Raw genomic sequence first — 17,874 nt, 5'->3', positions numbered from 1 at the left:
TGACAGGAGTGGCATCCGATGGGGTCTTCTGTTGCTGTAGCCTATCTGCTTCAAGGTTGGTCGTGTTTTGTGTTCAGAGGTGGTATTCTGCATACCCTGGTTGTAACGAGTGGTTATTTGAGTTACTGTTGCCTTTCTATCATCTCGAACCAGTATGCCCATCCTCCACTGACCTCTGACTTCAACTAGGCATTTTACGTCCACACAAATGCCGCTCACTGCATATTTTTTTTCTTTTTCAGACCATTCTCTGTAAACCCTAGAGATGGTTTAGAGTGAAAATCCCAGTAGATCAGCAGTTTCTGAAATACTCAGACCAGCCCTCCTGGCACCCTCAACATTGCCATTTTCAAAGTCACTTAAAGCCCCTTTCTTCCCCATTCTGCTGCTCAGTTTTAACTGCAACAAGTTGTCCCATCCAGGTCTACATGGCTAAATGCATTGAGTTGCTGACATGTGATTGGCTGATTAGTTATATGTGTTAACAAGAAAATGAACTGCTGTACCTAATAAAGTGGCCGGTGAGTGTAGATAGATGGAGTGACAGGTAAGTGACAAATGCCGGGCACAATAAAAGTGCTCTAATTTTTATATAATAGTGGCCTGAGATCTAGCTGTTGTAGCCAAGAAAAGATTCACAGCGTTTTCAGCAAGAGGAAGCAAAAACAATTTCAGGCTATAGAAAAAATAACATAATGCACACATGAGAGGCCATATGATTCAAGTGATATACCCCATAGAATTGTTCTCTTTTTATCAATATACACATTTTGACCGTAATCTTAGGATTTCAAGATTTTGCCTTTCTTAGAGACCTCTTGGTCCCAGTCAGTGTCCAGAACATCATTGCTTAACTCTGCAGAGCTGAACAGAGACAGGCCTGAGAATGGGCCTTTGGAAACATTAACACCCGCTGCTGCTGGACGGCCCAGCTCAAAACATTTCCTCTTCTTCATATTGACAGTGTTTTTATAGTCATCACCGCCACCGCCATCATTTACCATTTCTAAACTGTTTGTATGTATCGCAGCATGACTAGGCTCTATCTGCTTTGCTCTGCGCACACTGTCCGTTGGTGAAAGTGTCCCTCGTTGGTCGTTCTGTCCTGGCTTTGGCTGTAAAATGTCCTTTACCTGCCGGCCAATGGTGACTACAGATCCACTGTCTCTCCTAATCAGACTTTGAGGATTCATTTCAACTTGTGTTTGGTGGGCTGTGATCGTGGGGTCGGTTGTGAAGCTGAATCTGGAGAGTTTAGCCAGCGTTGAGGAGGCCACGGTGGGCTTGGTGTGGCCCGGTGTGGAGGTTGTTGCATCGTTTAATGCGACGCTTGATTTTGGAGGTGGGAGGTGGCAAGTCAAGCTATCTACTTCATTCTCACACCCTGTGTTGACTCTGGTGCTTTGTTGTTGACAGGGTTTTCCTTGTACCGATTTGATCTTCGCAAAGGAAGAAACATCTGAAGAAACGCCGGCTTCACACCCGCCGTCTCCCGTCTCGCCGACACAGCTCAAGGCCTTTCTCTTGCTTTCCAAAGGACTGTGGTAACGGTTCTGTCCTTTCTTTATTGGATTATTTTCTGTGTCATCTGGAAGACTCTTTGTGCTTTCACGTTGGAGCGGTGGCCTGACATGTGAGCTGGCACCAAGGTTAGGCTGGTGGACTGAAGGTTTCATCTTCTTTGGTTTGAATATAAAGCCCGATAACTTCGCATGCAATTCTTTATCCACTTCGACCGCCATCTTCTCCCTAACCATAGCACTACCATTGTTCTTACTCCCAGTCTGTTCCCTCTCATCTCTACTGTCTTTGCCCGTGGACAAGTTACCCTGAACTAGGTTATCTGAGGAGGGGCGATTCTTCACTGATAACAGGGAGCTGCTATTGTGGGATTCCACAGCCGTGTCTGAAACAGCAGTCACATTTTGACTCCCAGCATGTCCGTCACACATCACCTGTTTGTGTGTGTGTGTGTCGTTACGCTCCAGCTGGCTCAGTCTACTGTGTCTCACCTTCCTGGAGACTTTCTGAAACACACATCCTGGTAACTCTGCATGGGTTTGATGCTTTGGTCTCCCAGATGCATTTTCATCTTTGTTCGTGTCACCTTTTCGTTTGTTTTGGTCTTGTGCAGCAGTCCCCAAAGCGTTTGAAACAACCCCATCATGGTTCAGTTTAGTGGAGTCAGGGTTACTAACAATGTCCTTGTCGGTTTGACAGTTTTTCGGCTGTTTTGCGACTATAGACATCTCTGACCAACTGGTGTTTGGTATCGCACGGGTCTGTTCCTGGGTCGATGTTAGTATGTCTGATGGAGCGATGGAGTGGAACCAGTCCAACCCGGCCTCCACTGTGACATCACTGCTGATGTCATGGCGCTGTGTGTTGTTGGTGGAGCGTGTGTCTAGATGCTGGCTATGATGTGTTAGTGAGGAGGCCTCTGGGATATCCAGGTTGAGCCTATAGTGAACAAAGAAAAATATTATTATATTATAACGTCCCACAATGTCCCAAAATGTCCCAAAATACAAGGCAGACAAAAGAACGGTTAGGAAGATACAAGCACAGGATAAAACATAGGAACTACATTTTCTATACCGCGGAGGGAAAATTAACAAATATTAAGAGCCATTTTAAACAAAGGTTTGAACAATATAAACTATTTTTAAGTTTTCAGAACATAGTGCAACATGTAGCTACACCTGTGGCATATGTATGCTATGAAGTTGTCTGTCAAGTGGAGGAGGAGAAGACAGCACTGTTGGTATCGATACTTTTAAAAATGAGAATCGTATCCGAGTATCCTTTTTTGTTGACAACCCTACTAAGACTCAACAGTGAGTATAAAGGCAAAGCAAGTTTATTTCTATAGCACAATTCAGACACAAGGCCATTCAAAGTGCTTTACAGGGGCAAGATTAGAATACATAATACACAGTAGGAAAGCGAATGAATAGAAATAAAACATTTCAAAGCTAATGCATAGAAATAGAACAATAAAGAGTGAGCTATTGACCTGTGCAGTCTGTCCCTCTCCTGGTGAAGCAGCAGGGGAAGATTGAGGCCTTCTAAGAGGGTCTCACACTGACCGGAGTACTGCAGAGCGGGCTGTGTAGGGAAGGAGGTGAGCAGTGTGTTGACATTCCCCAGCAGAGATCCACCCTGAAACGACAATGCACTGTATGATCAGACCACATGGGCCAAGGCCAAGATGAATGCACGGAAAAGGGTCATTTGTGTCAATCTGAAAAAATTAATGCGTCATGCTGATTTCCAGAAGAAGAAAATAACAATCTATTTAATATTTGTGTTAGGTTTACAGAGTAGACATGGGGCTGCTATGATATTATTGACGGTATGAAAGGTTCTTTTAGCTAACTTCCTGTCAGTGACTGCAGTTAGCAGTCCCCTCGGTCGTCCCTACGTCACCACATTAATGCACTGCGGTCTTCAAGCAGCAAGTTATCTAGCATCATCTCAGATCCAAAAGTGTGATAAAACATGATAAAAACCATCAAAACAGACATTGGGAAGGATTTTTACCTGCTCTGCCATTGTAGGCGCATACACATTCACCCATCTGTTGCTCTGGCGTGCACCGGCAGCGAGACCATGGAGTGTATATAGTATGTATGAGTGAGACGGGTGTAGGTTTGTAGCGTTCTCTCTTCTGATTGGATAAAAATTTCGGGATACTCCAATAAGTTTATTTGCCGATTACATGCAAAGCAGTTGACTGAGAGATCGGCTTTATGAAACGCGCACATTATATAAGTGATCACTGTATGAATAAAGAGCGATTTTACACGGATAAATAAACAGCTTACTTCACCTTTAAGCAAAAATACCATGGTTTATTGTGATAACAGCTCTCAAATGTGTTATTTTAAAATATCTGAGTAAAAGAACTCCCCCTGGCTGAACACAATAATTTTATTTTTTAACATATAGAATATTTCTGAACATTAATAACTTGTTTTGCTAACATAAAATAATAAATAATTTCATTAGGCCTACTCTAAACACAATTGAAATTGACACATCGACTAACAGACCGGTTTAATCAGCAAACATTAAAAGTGACAGTTGTAAGAATCACACAAAAGACAAAAGGTAACTCACTTGCATAGAACACTCCATGACAGAGACGGCCATGACAGCATCCTCTATGGTGACAGTCTCCCTGTACATGAGCCTGGCATGGGCTGTATAGGGTTAACACAATGAAATGAGTGTGAGTGCTACAATACAAGTATTACTGCCATAGTTGATTCGATCAGTCTAGCACATACCTGCAGGTTGAAAGATTGCTTTGGTATCGAGTAAAAGCTACACAGGAATGGCATAGAAAATGTGAAATGTCTCTAACCCTGTTCTACGCTTTGAAAAGCTGAAAAAACATGACCCTTTAGAGACAGTCGCTTCAGTGGTGCGTTCAAGTGCAGCGTAAGATTTCGACCGACTTGCAAGACTCTTTTTGGTGGAGACTAGGGCTAAGAGAATGCAGAGTAAAGGCACCCTGACCTTCAGCCAGCCTGCTCAGGCTCTCCAGCATACGGATGGTGGTGCGGGCAGCGTTCCTCCCGTCACTCTGTCTCTGCAGCTGGTAGTAGCGGCTCACAATGCTGTTGGCTTCTTCAGACATGACCGGCTTCAACTGTTTGATGACGGTGAAGTAAGCCTTGAGCTTCTCCATGGACCACAGGCTGGCACAGTCCACCGGCAGCCCTGCAAAGGCGAAGCAACGATGGTGTGATAGGACTTACATACACACTGCTAATAATGATCAATAATAATGCATCACTATCAAGAGTGTAGCATTTAGGAATTGTTAGAAAAAGTGCAATTTTTCACAACTCTACACGTTCCGCAAATCTAATTTTCGGTGTTTGAAGCCACTTTATGTAAAGTAAGGCAAGGCAATTTTATTTATAGAGCACATTTCAGGCACAGGGCCACTCAAGGTGCTTCACAGGGTTAAAATCAAATAAAGAATACAAATACAAAAAAAAAAAAAGGAACAAATTTAAAACATGGATAAAAATACAACATTTAAATAAAAGAATTAAAACATTTTACCAAAAAAAAAAAAAAAAAAAAAAAAAAAAAAAATTACAGGTTAAAAGGGAAACAAGAACGTTTTGAGACCCGATTTAAAAGAGCTGAGAGTCTCAGCGGACCTCAGACTCTCTGGCAGTCCGTTCCAGACATTGGGCGCATAAACGCTGAATGCCGCCTCTCCCTGTTTAGTCCTAGCTCTGGGGACTTTTAAAAGACCTGTCCCAGACGACCTAAGGGCTCTGGGCGGCTCATAACGTATCAGCAGATCAGTAATGTATTTAAGTCCTGCTGAGATATTAGCCCTTTAATTCTCGATATATTTTTAAGGTGGTAGTAGGCTGACTTAGTAATTGATTTAATGTGTTTTTTGAAATTCAAGTCGGAATCTATCACTACTCCAAGATTTCTAGCTTGGTGTGTGCTTTCTAACATAACAGATTTAAGCTGTGCGCTGACTTTTGATTGTTCATCCCTGGCACCAAAGACAATTACTTCAGTTTTGTCGCTGTTTAATTGAAGAAAGTTTTGGCACATCCAGTCATTGATTTGTTCAATGCATTTACTTAGTGCTTGAATCGGACCATAGTCTCCTGGTGATATGGTTATGTAAATTTGTGTGTCGTCTGCATAATTATGGTAGCATAATTTGTTTTTGTTCATAATCTGAGCTAGCGGTAGCATGTATATGTTAAACAGAAGAGGCCCAAGAATGGAACCTTGGGGGACCCCACATGTAATATTTGTTCGCTCGGATGTGAAATTGCCTATTGACACATAGTAGTCTCTTTCCTTTAAGTATGATTCAAACCAGTTTAGCACAGTTCCAGAAAGTCCAACCCAGTTTGCAAGTCGATCTAGCAATATGCTGTGGTCAACTGTGTCGAACGCAGCACTGAGATCCAATAAAACTAATACAGAGCTTTTGCCACTGTCTGTGTTTAAGTGGATGTCATTGAGGACCTTAACCAGAGCAGTCTCAGTGCTGTGGTGTTGTCGAAAACCTGACTGAAAGACATCAAAGCAGTTATTCATTGCTAAGTAGTTATTTAGCTGATGATGAACAGCTTTTTCAATGATCTTGCTTAAAAATGGTAGGTTGGATATCGGCCTATAATTGTTCATGAGTGATGTATCTAGATTTTTCTTTTTTAGGAGTGGCTTGATGACAGCTGTACAAGTATGTATAATGTTTTCCTCAGCACTGTGTTTACAAATATGTATGTGTATGTGTATATATATATATAATGATAGACAGATGGACGGATCGTTTCAAATTCTTTGCTGAACTATCGTTTCATTTTATAGCATTTAATTTTTTCCAATTTCAGAAGCAACATCCTCCTCCTACCTTTATCCTCCAGAATGAAAGAGGAGATGACCCGGTCCCACTCTGCGTTCTTGGTGTCTAGCAGAACCAGCACCAGGTCAAAGCGGCTGAGCAGTGGACTGGCCAGCGCTACGTTGACAGACAGGGGCTGGCTGGAGTCATACTGGCCTTTAGGGTTGGCTGCTGCCAGGATGGTGGTTCTAGTGTTCAGTTTGCACACCATACTGGAAGAGAGGGGAAACAGAAAACTACATCACCTTGGCTTACTAACTACAGCTCCGGAAAAAATGAAGAGACCACTCCAAATGTTCAGTGTCTCTTGTTTTACTCTATAGAGGCATAGGTTTGAGTAAAATTAACATTTTGATTTAATGTTAATTTTTACATTTTTTGATTCAATAAACTACTGAAAACTTTTCTACCAAATTCACAATAAAGATATTGTCATTTAGAGCATTTTCAGTAAGTAATATAGAGATAAAGATTTAAGAAAAATCCAGACTGTATATTGTGTTCACTATGTTTCTGTAGATAAAGGTCTATTTATGCGCCTCTACTGAAGCGCACAGAGAACGGTAGAGTGCACATCTAGCTCACATTCAAAATCATTAACGGCAGTGGAAGAAAAGTCAGCCGATCTTGATCTTGAGGAGCGAAGCAGGAGAAACAACATTTGTGTTGATGGGCTTCCTGAGGTCTATCAGCTATCACTGTGGTTCCCCACACTGAGAGACTATGTGTGTTGTTTGTGTTCTTATCATTTCTGTTGTTGTTGTTTTTTTGACTGTTGTTGTGTGACTGTTAACGTTGGTGTGATATTGTGAATTATTTTGAATGTATTAACACACTGCAAAGTAAAAATACCCAGGGTTTTGTAAGCACACAGTAATCAAGCACATTGTAATGTACAGCAAAGGTATGTGTGCATATGAATTAGTGGTGTAAGTTCCCTGGTTTTATCACAATACAATACTAGATGATTCATTTGACAACGATACGACATTTGTAGAGATCACAAATTCTGCCTCAATATTACTATTATGATTGGAAAAATCCATTATTTGAATAGAAAAAAGTGTCACGCCATAGAAGCAACCTCCCACCTGTCATGCGGTAATCGTCCTTTGTCCTTTAAATTGTCCCCATTAATTACATTCTTGATAAACCTTGAAAACAGCATAGTGGTGTTTTTGGGCCTAGACTTGAGAATTGTATCAGTCTGTAGATGTGTTTGCTTTGACTGGGCTTTACCCAGCTTTGGCCACACTTATAGACTGTTGCTCCATAGCTTCATGGATGCTGATGCGGTCGTGCTCCTTGATACTGTTGAACTCGTCGATGCAGCACAGACCCCCGTCAGACAGGACCAGGGCTCCAGCCTCCAGGTGCCACTCTCCTCCGTCCTTCACCGCTGCCACCGTCAGGCCTAAAGAATACACACACGGAATCATGGGACAACAAAATGAAACTTCATCCAGTAATACGCTAAACAGATCAGGTTTATAATGTAGCATGGATATTTTTTTATAATTATAAACGGGCTAATATGAGGCACTAAAAACTACGGCTTGGTGAACAATTCAGGAATATTTACTGGCCCCCGCCTAGACAACCGACCGACCCAAGTGGTGCACAATTAATGTACCTAGCACGCGCGATGTGTGCTTTTGCATGGTCATAACTGCGCGAAAGGCCGCAATCTGCAGTAAATAAATGTGCACATGTGTCTCCAAGCGTTTCTCTATCAGCTGCTCTGTGTATGCAGCTTTGCGCGCGCGATTGTACCGCAGTGTAAGTGTATGGTCCATTATTTGTATTTAGTGTGTCTGCATAATATTGCACCAGTGGAACTTTGCTTTGTACTGTCTGCATGTTTGCACAACATTTGTACCTTCACATAGCAAACAAAATTGCACAACTGTCTGTAGTTTTTTTGTATTCAAATAAGCAGTTGTTGTATTTCTGTACTGTGCATTGGCATCTTTGAGCAAAATACAGCCAAAATTTTTGCCGCGCCTCCCATGACCCTGGACAGTGACCCCTTGACAAACACATTTTTGGGGGGAAACACTTTAAGGTGTTGCGCTTAGAGTAGCCTACATTTATTTCTATGTTTTTTGATAAGCTGTTGCACTTAGAGTACATTTATTTCTATGTATTTTGATAAGCTGTTGAAGAGTTAACCTATTGTGTTTTCCTGAACTGATAAGATTGTTAAACAGTTAAACAACAGGCAGCCTATGTTAATCAAATAGGGATTTTTTTGATAAGCTGGTGAACTCCATTTGATAAAATAAAGACAATATATGCACTCCTATGTCGTTGTAGTGTTTTACAATATATGTAGCTATTGATGTGATGCTCATCAATTTTAGGCTTTTTTTTCTGGCCCCTCATTTTGGATCATTTCCACCAACCGGCCCCCATTCAGAACTAATTGAATAGCCCTGCCATAGAGTTAAACTATCTGTTGGAATAACGTGTAGAAGATGGCAGACAGGCCTTTGGTGGAGAGAAAAAGGTAATCCTGCCACTGTCATCCATTAAGGACAATTTACAATGCAACAATTTGAGTGATCTTTTTTTACATATTATTATAATTTTTTTCACTTATTATTTGCATTTTCCTTGTTTTTTCCAGTTGAATTATATTTAAATGTCAAAGTCACGGTGTCAAAATAAACACCAGTGTTTCAAGTTTAATAAATTCATAATTTCCTCAAATCAATTAATAATCGTGTTTAATAATCCTGATTAAATTATCAATCGTGATTAGGATTTTTGCCATAACAGATCAACCCCTACTAAAAACTAGTTCCTTCTAGCTGAGAAGCCACAGTGAACAATGAATGAATGAATACTTTATTCCGGACTCAAAGTTCCATATAAAAAGACAATACAAATACATGACAACACAAATTAAAATACATACAAGCATCGATTCCAATGTTTCCACAGCCCAGAGGAGAACCTTGTATCACTCTGTTTAGTGTCAGTGAGTGCAATTATTACTTTGTTTTTTGACTGTAAAAGTCGACACATAAATTTAAACATTAAATTCCTCAACACAGCATGAAAGGTGGGGACATTACTAGTCACAAACAAGGAGCTAGCACTTGTCCATCTAGGAAGCTTAAGGAGGATCCTAAACGCATCGTTATACGCTACCTGTAACTTTTTCAGTTTTGCTGTTCTATATTTACACCAGAGGTGAGCTGTGTAAAATGGAGTACAGTAGGCTCTGAAGAGACTAACTTTAACATCATCAGTGCACATATGAAATTTGCGTGCCAACATATTGGCCTGAGCATAAAGCTTACAGCACTGGCGCTGGACATCATCATCATCACATAGATCATCAGTGATGATGTGACCTAAATACCGTACCTTCCTAACCACCTCTAGAGTACGGTCAGACAGTAAGAATGAAGGAAACGTTTGCTTTTGATCCTCCTTAGTTTTAGCAATCATAATAACGCTCTTTTTAGGATTGAACTTGATGTCATATTGAACTCCGTAGCTAGAGCACACTTTAAGCAGTTGCTGTAACCCAGCACTATATGGAGACATGATGACCAAATCATCAGCGTAAATGAGGTGGTTGATAAGACTGTCTCCCACCATACAACCAGTCTTACATCCGTTAAGCTTCTTAGAAAGATCATCCATATACACATTGAAGAAGACAGGTGACAAGATGCCACCCTGTCTCACCCCATTGGTGACTTGAAAGGGTGCAGATAAACTACTGCCCCATCTAATTTGCATGGTTTGTTGTGTGTACCAGAACTGCAAAATCCTTATCAGGTAAGGTGGAACTCCTCGCTCTTGTAGTTTGGCAAACATCTTACCATGGTTAATCCTATCAAAGGCTTTTGATGCATCTAAGAAGCACATAAACATGGTAGAGTTCTGTCGTCTGTATTTACTTATGACTTCTTTAAGTGCATATATACAATGATCTGTTCCAAGTTTACTTTTAAAACCAAACTGGTTGTCAGTGGTTTCCACATACTCACTAATCCTATCCAAAATAATTATTTCTAAAACTTTAGATAGTATGCTAGCCAGAGCAATTGGCCTGTAGTTATCTATGCTGGAGATTTTCCCAGTTTTGACTTTAATCACTGGCACTAACAATACGGACAACATAGAGTCAGGTAGTATGCCATGCATCAACAAACCAGTAAAACACATAGCAAGCAAGACAGGTATTCTACCACAAGCATGTTTTAGATGTTCTGCTGTTATCTGGTCAAGACCACATGCTTTGTTCATAGACAGCTTCTCAATGGCATAGCACACCTCATCAGGTCTGATAATCACCCCATCATTAAAAAGAACCTTTTCAGCATTAAATTCCTCACTCTTAACACAGTTAAAAATGTCACTATAATGTTTTCTCCAAAGCTCTGCAATATTTTCAGGTCCAGTGATTCCAGCAATACTAGACGGCAAGGGCACCTTACTGTTATTAATAACCTTTACTTCTTTCCAGAAATCATTGGAATTATTCTGCTGAAGCTTTTTAGCCATGGAGTTAGCCCTCATAGCCTGCTCGTTTCTTTTAATAAAGCGTACAGCATATTTGAATCTTGCATTTGCCTGTTTCTTGCGCTCACACTCAGGCCCATGCCTAGCTCTCCCTGATAACACCCATGTTTTAAAAGCTTCTTTAGCCTCTGCATGGAGTTCATACACATATTCATTCCATCCTGGTCTGATATTATGTTGTTTACCACTTTTGTTGCAGAAAAGCTTACCACTACTAATAAGACAGTTCACAATCTTCTCATATATCATACACAGATCTTTCCCATGATTCTGGTCCTTACAGTTAATGTCATCACATAGGATAGCATCAGATGGGATATCAGCATTACTAAAAACATTTTCAGTCAATGACTTGTAATGCCAGAGGTCCTTTTCTGTCATCCTTGCCCAATTTAGTTTTCCTATTGGTTCATGGTTATCATAGCTGGACAACTCAGGTATATTCTTAACATTTAATACCAATGATACAGGTATGTGATCAGTTGTAGCCATCCCATACATGATCTCAATTTTATCTAAACAGTCATGAGCATCATCTGTGCATACACAGTGATCCAGCCAGGATGTTGTATGCCATGCTTCACTTGTATATGTGTAGCTATCTACAGGCAAAAGTACTTTGCTGGAGAGAACCAGCTTGCTGTCATCACAAAACTGCACTAAGTGTTGGCCAAACAGGGATTTCTTGTCAGAGATATCAGCATTCATGTCGCCCACAATAAATATACATGTACATTCGTTTTCTTTAATAAAAGAGCTAATAAAACCAAGCCGGTAAATATATTCATCCTCATTTTTGTAACATTCATATGGAGTATAAACATTTAAAATAACAAAAGCTTTGTCATTATGAACAACTTTGATGGCAATACCCCAGTCAACCTCAAGCCGAATCACACTGATCAGTGGATCGTATTTCTTATGCCAAAGTATGGCCACTCCCCCAGGAATTCTTCCCCGCAATATTCCAGTGCTTAGATCTGTTGTAGACTCCCCTGCCCCATGGAAGTCATTATTGACAGAGTTCAGCTGATCTAGGTCTTGTTTCGCTAAAAATGTTTCTTGTATGCACAAGATGTCTGTGTTCTCCAAGAGCTTGTCAATTACAATTCGCTGCGCTTTGTCCCCTGCCCCATGTCCGAGGCGCAGGCCACGCGAGTTGTATGACACAACTCTAATACCGGTCATAGGAGACACAGACATATCTACATTACAGTCTCGTTCACAGACACCACATTCCCTGCATGATCACCCACTGGACATGCGGCAACCCTGGGTTTGCGCACCTCAAAGAAGCGCCTCACAAAAACAGAACCCACCTGCACTCGTTGATCCGATCCCAGCAGTGAGGACAGAGCGAGGCATGATCTTGGCTGCATACTTGAGGAACTGAGACTTCCCGGTGCCAGGGTCGCCTACCAGCAACATATGACATTCACCTAGAGAGAGAGAGACAGAGAGAGAGAGAAAGAGAGACAGACAGAAAGACAGACAGAGAGAGAGAGTGAGAGAGAGAGAGAGAGAGAGAGAGAGAGAGTGAGAGACCTTTACATCACATGACTAATGGTGACAGGCAGTTTTTGATTGGTTGGCAATCTGCCATAGAAATTGGTTTCTATTCAGATGTAATTTTAAGTGTATGCTTATTTTTTTCTTATTGAAGCCACATTCCCATCTTTCAATATACACTGTCTGGCCCCAAAAAAAGCCCTTTGGTTTTTAAAAATGTCAAGTTATTGTAATTTTAAATTATTACAAAATGGGCAAAAACAATGACACATAAGTGTCCTTTTGCCAATTCCTAATTTTAAACCCACGAGCCATTACCTCTGATCTTGGTCCCAGAAGAATCTATTCTCTGAACCCCGCCTGCCAACACCATGGCAACTGCCAACTTGACCACGTACATGCCAAATACCTGTGGGCACAGGCTGAGCAAGATCTGGTCCCTACCTATAGAAAGAGAGACATGAATGACATTTTAAAAAGATAAAAACAACTTAACATTGAATGAACAAAATGCATGTATAGGCAACTCTTCCCATACCAGCTATGGGATCATGTTTGTAACCGTCCCAGAAGTCCTCAAACTCTTTCATCACGTCCTTGCCGAGCAGAGCGGCGGCCGCCTGCTGGTTGTTGACTTCTATGTTGTTAGCTTTTAGCACTAGCTCCACGTCACAGCGCGTGGACTGATAGAAGGGCTTCCAGCGCTGGCACATCACCCCGTACACAGTCACGTCGTCTCCTACAACACACAGACAAACATTCCCCCCCCCCCCCTCACTCAGAACTACAGCAGCAACGTGACGTGACACCCATCATGGTGTATTACATATTAACATTACATATTTCTTTTACACATTTCATTACACCGGATTTTATAGGTTGATTTTGGTGTTTCACTTGCTTTTAACATACCGTAGATGTTCATTCAAAATAATTTTGAACTGGGCCTACCCTTTGAATTGGATTCCCATTTTTTGGCTAAACGAGCTGAAAATATGAGTGAACAGCTTAGTGTATCGTGTCAACCTTTTCTATTTAACAATTCTTACCAGACTTACAACTGTCTACCAGATCATCCTCCAGAACCACCACCATAGATCGAGGAATACTACCCACTGACAGCCTCTGCACCTATGGAGGGGGGGGAAAGGATTTACACTGACCAGAAGTACAAACCATATTTTAGACACTCAATTTCACTTTTTTCATATAGAAAATGAATAACAATGCCATAGAAGAGAACAAATTATTCACCCTGTGTTTCAAATCACATACTCTTTCTTTTTACTACACTACATACTAAAGTACAGAAGAGTTTTAGGGCCTCAGGAGAGAAAAATAAATCAGATAAGGAAGTTTTTTTTTTCTTATGTCGAGAAATGTCAAGAATAAAGACGAATACTGATGCTATTGGAGTTAGTGGGGCATTTATGTATTTTCAGCATACTACAATTGACGTGCATGTATTGGGACATCCTAAATCTTTTTTTGGCATACTAAATAGTATGGAAGTATGGGAATTGGAACGCAGGGTCAGTCATTTAGATTAGAGGATGCAATAATTGACCTACTTGTTCTTGTATCTTGATCTCCTGATAGTCCCTGCAGGCAGCGGGCTCAGAGCCCTCAGACAGACAGGTGAATGTGTGGGAGTGACAGCCGTCAGCATTGGGACAGGCCACCGGTGGGACAAACACGTAGAACTGCTCAAAATCTGCCTGCGCCGTGAAAACATGCCGGCACTTTGTGCACATGTAATCCCGCTTGTATTCCAGAACCTAGGAGAGGGGGAGAAGGAAGGGATTCTAAGTACAACTCTAACAAGACATGGTGGGGGGGGGGGGGGGGGCGCAAGAAATGTTTGCACCTCCCAAAGATGATTTATCCAGCATCAAAAGGAAAATCACCGGCGCCAAAATGATACAAATTGAGAATAAATGTAGCTATTTAAAAACCTCTCCAAATGTGTTTCTAGTTCAGCCCAATTTAAGTTAATCCTTCTCGTAGGGCTGAGGCAATTTATTGAATTTGAATTTTGATTACAATTTTGGCTTTGCTCAATCATTAAAACAAAAATAATCGTAATAAAACTATCGTTGATCAAACCCATGTGCCAAGCAAGAGTCTTAGCCCCCACTCAACTCACTTTCTAACTTCCTTATGTCACTAACATTACCACACAGGCCACATTCTTTGCATTATATAACTCAGAGTCATTACTGTGTTTATCATCTGATTTATGTGAGGGGGCTCTGCGGCTGAGGTTGGTAATAAGTGCCTCTGATTTATCCAACTGATCCTATCAACACTTAAACTCATCTAACTTTATCATTTAACTATTGCACTTATTCCTACCATGCCATATCTAGTATTACCTCCCTTACCACATGACCTATATCCACCTGTGGCTCATAACCTCTCCATGCAGTCGTTGCTCTTAACATGTAACCAACTATCGCACTCACACATCAGTCATGCCAATTTGAAACCATGTACAGTATTTTGATTGGCCACAGCGTTCAATTGGCCACAACCAGGACGATCAGTGCTGCTGATTTATAAATGACTTACAAACAGATAATGGTGTATGGACAAATTGTTTACACATAAATCAACTAATGGTTTTAATCATTTCTAACTGGTTTTGTGTGTGTGTGTGTGTGTGTGTGTGTGTGTGTGTGTTTCTGTGTGTGTATGTGTCTGTCTGTGTCTGGGTGCTGTTACCTTGGCCACACTGGTGCGTATGACAGTGCCAGTGACAGACAGAAAATGGCCGACATCCCTTGCCCTAGGAATGGTGTCTCTGGTCAGTTCTGGACACACTGGCAGACCTGGAACACATAAGGACAGGCAACAGACAACACAAAAAGGTAAATACATTCATTTAACAGGCAATCAAGCAGGAAACTCTTAACAATGCAAATTCCTAGGGGGCGCCCTTAGCTCAGTTAGCTCAATTACATTTTTACTGTAATCTCCTTTTGGGTGAGCACCAGCAATGTGCAGTTTTAACTTGTGTGGCCCTGGCTAAAACAGGAAGCAACAAGACATCGACCAACATTCCCCGGTCTGACGTACCCGTAATGCGGGTGTGAGGAGTGTGTCTCATTCCTGCCTTGTGCTTGGGGGAAGCCGTCCCTGATAACTCCATGGCTGTTCTGGTTAACACTTGATCAAATATAGCCAGGACATCATCTGGATAGGCGTTGAAATAGTCCCCGACCTGTGGCCAGAGATAGTAGAAAAAGAAACACCATGGAATTAGTGCAAACACTGATTCAATGATTATGTGTACTAAATAAAAAAGTCTACTCTCAAATGCATTGTCCCTCACGCTTCCAGCTACACTATGCACTGCGCACTCAGGCATATTATGCAAGACCTGCCCTTTTGAAGCTAGGAAAAAAAACATGTAACAGTGTACTAGTCAGCGACTGTTGTCAAAATAAATTTGTCAAAATCAAGTGATGGCCTCACGATCTGCTACCTGCTGTGTACGTACTGTGTGTGTGTGCGCTACAAAAAAATCTGGTGTTAAAACTCACAGCATATACGTTCAGTAAACTGGTATGTAAACAAAGAGGGCCCACTGTAGCTAGCAACATGCATCTTGACTTAAAAAAAAGATACCCTCATCTCTAAGCACACTCATTTACAATGTAATTTATTTGAAATAGTGCAGAGTGCAGATTGTGTTTTTGAATTGTGTTGACATTACCTCCATATTGGCCTCAAACAGTGTCATGGCATTGACGACGACAGGGTGATGGGTCTCTTCAGTAGTCAGGGAGATGAGCTGGAGGATGTCTCCATGGTGATGCTCCGTGAGATAGCTTTCAAACGCGCGCTGGATCAGGGCCTCCTGATCTGGGCTCAGCAGCATGGTGAAGGGATGTGGTCACCTAGAAGCCTGCTGCAACAAAACAAACCGCCATTGTTGCTATTTTAACATTAATGTAGTCTGATGTCATGCAAAAGTCACATTCACTACAATTTAAAAAAATTAACCCCATTTATTAAAGGTGCACTATGTAACTTTGGTTGTGTCAGAGAAGTGAACATGTTCTAAGGTCTTATATCTGAATAAACAAACTGTCCTCACAGGAAAATTGGATCCCTGGAACACTGTTTGAAGTTTAAAAAGCTTTCATGAACAATTACTGTTTCACTGTTGTTGTTGTTGTTGTTGTTTACAGCAGCAGGGCCCACAGTTTGGGATTACAAACATACTCTAGTCTTACGTTTGGTTCCAGGTTCCTCAAAATAATTTTAGTGGTGTTGTTGATGATAGAATTTTTCAATACTTAGAATTGCATGTAGCCTAGAGAAAAATATGTTTTGTAAACTTACTGCTCTGTGGATGTAAACAAACCCCCCTTGTCTGAAACTGCATAATGCACCTTTAAAAACACCTACACCACCATGATTTAAACATAGGCTGTTTCTATTCCTTATTATAAATATGTCCATGTGTGCATTCAGAAATTAAACGTTTTTTTTTCTTCCTTTCTGTATGGATTCTACCATAGAATTGCCATTAGAAACGAGACAGATCAGTTGGATTCAAGGAATAAGATGTGCCTCTGTTGATGTGGGGCTTTCAATTGCAAATCAGTGTAACATATTCACTCTCAAACTAAGAATGTTAGTAGGCTTATTGATTCATTAGCACAAAAAAAGGTTACTTTTCAAGCAAAATTGCAATATTCACAAGTTAAACCTCTGGTTCCACCTTCGCCATAGAAACGCAACCTATCATTCCATTGAGGCCTCGATATTGCACATATTTAACGTTTGTAATATTGTTATGAGGATGTTTCAACCGCGATGACAGCATTGCAATTAATTATGACAGCAGGTGATACATTATAGCTGTGGAATGAATGGGTTATTAATGTGTCTGCGTCCATGGTTTAGCCGTAGCCTATACTCTGCGCCTAGCTTAGCCTACTGCAGAAACAAACAAGGTGTCCACATACCGTAACTTTCAGACACGGGTTTTCTGTTCTTTGTAGGGCAGCTACAATTCCTTTTACCGATGCAACATGTCAAATCACTCAAATGTTACCGCCTGGTAAAGTTTGCAGGGTACTACTTCTTCGTGTTTCTTGGCGGATTGCAACATCAGCTTTTTGGTGCACCGCCGCCTACCGTACCGGAGTATGTAGAACAAGTAGGCCAAATTGGCTTTATTGTTTCTCAGCTGAACAGCTTTAGAACATACAAAAATAATAAAATTATATACAAGTTGGTAATGTCCTATTTGTTTGGTAAATTATTTTTTATTTTATTTCCCCTACACAATGAAATACACAATAAAAAAAAGAAACGAAAACAACACGAGAGTACCATAAATGAGAACCTTTTGCGGAAAAGCATTTTTGGTATCCCATGCTTTTTGTCCGTTCCGAGCACCGGTCCCG

The 17,874-nt window shown here is 41.0% G+C and overlaps 1 protein-coding gene across 1 annotated transcript; it reads right to left on the bottom strand.

Annotated features, from left to right (window-relative positions):
- Positions 1–370: 370 nt before the first annotated feature.
- On the bottom strand, positions 371–16,334 carry mcm9 (minichromosome maintenance 9 homologous recombination repair factor; the record flags this gene model as incomplete). Its single annotated transcript, XM_080048217.1, has 14 exons — positions 371–2,460; positions 3,017–3,162; positions 4,123–4,205; positions 4,525–4,728; positions 6,410–6,612; positions 7,640–7,814; positions 12,262–12,381; positions 12,770–12,895; positions 12,990–13,190; positions 13,501–13,582; positions 14,023–14,229; positions 15,176–15,282; positions 15,530–15,674; positions 16,170–16,334. 14 exons carry the CDS (start codon positions 16,332–16,334, stop codon positions 783–785), a joined length of 3,642 nt encoding a protein of 1,213 aa, XP_079904343.1. The 3' UTR covers positions 371–782.
- Between the last annotated feature and the right edge of the window lie 1,540 nt (positions 16,335–17,874).

The sequence above is a fragment of the Ammodytes marinus genome (assembly GCF_949987685.1).
Source record: "Ammodytes marinus genome assembly, chromosome: 19".
Lineage (NCBI taxonomy): Eukaryota > Metazoa > Chordata > Actinopteri > Uranoscopiformes > Ammodytidae > Ammodytes > Ammodytes marinus.
Note: the sequence above shows the minus strand (reverse complement) of the source record. Positions and strands in the feature narration are given on the sequence as shown.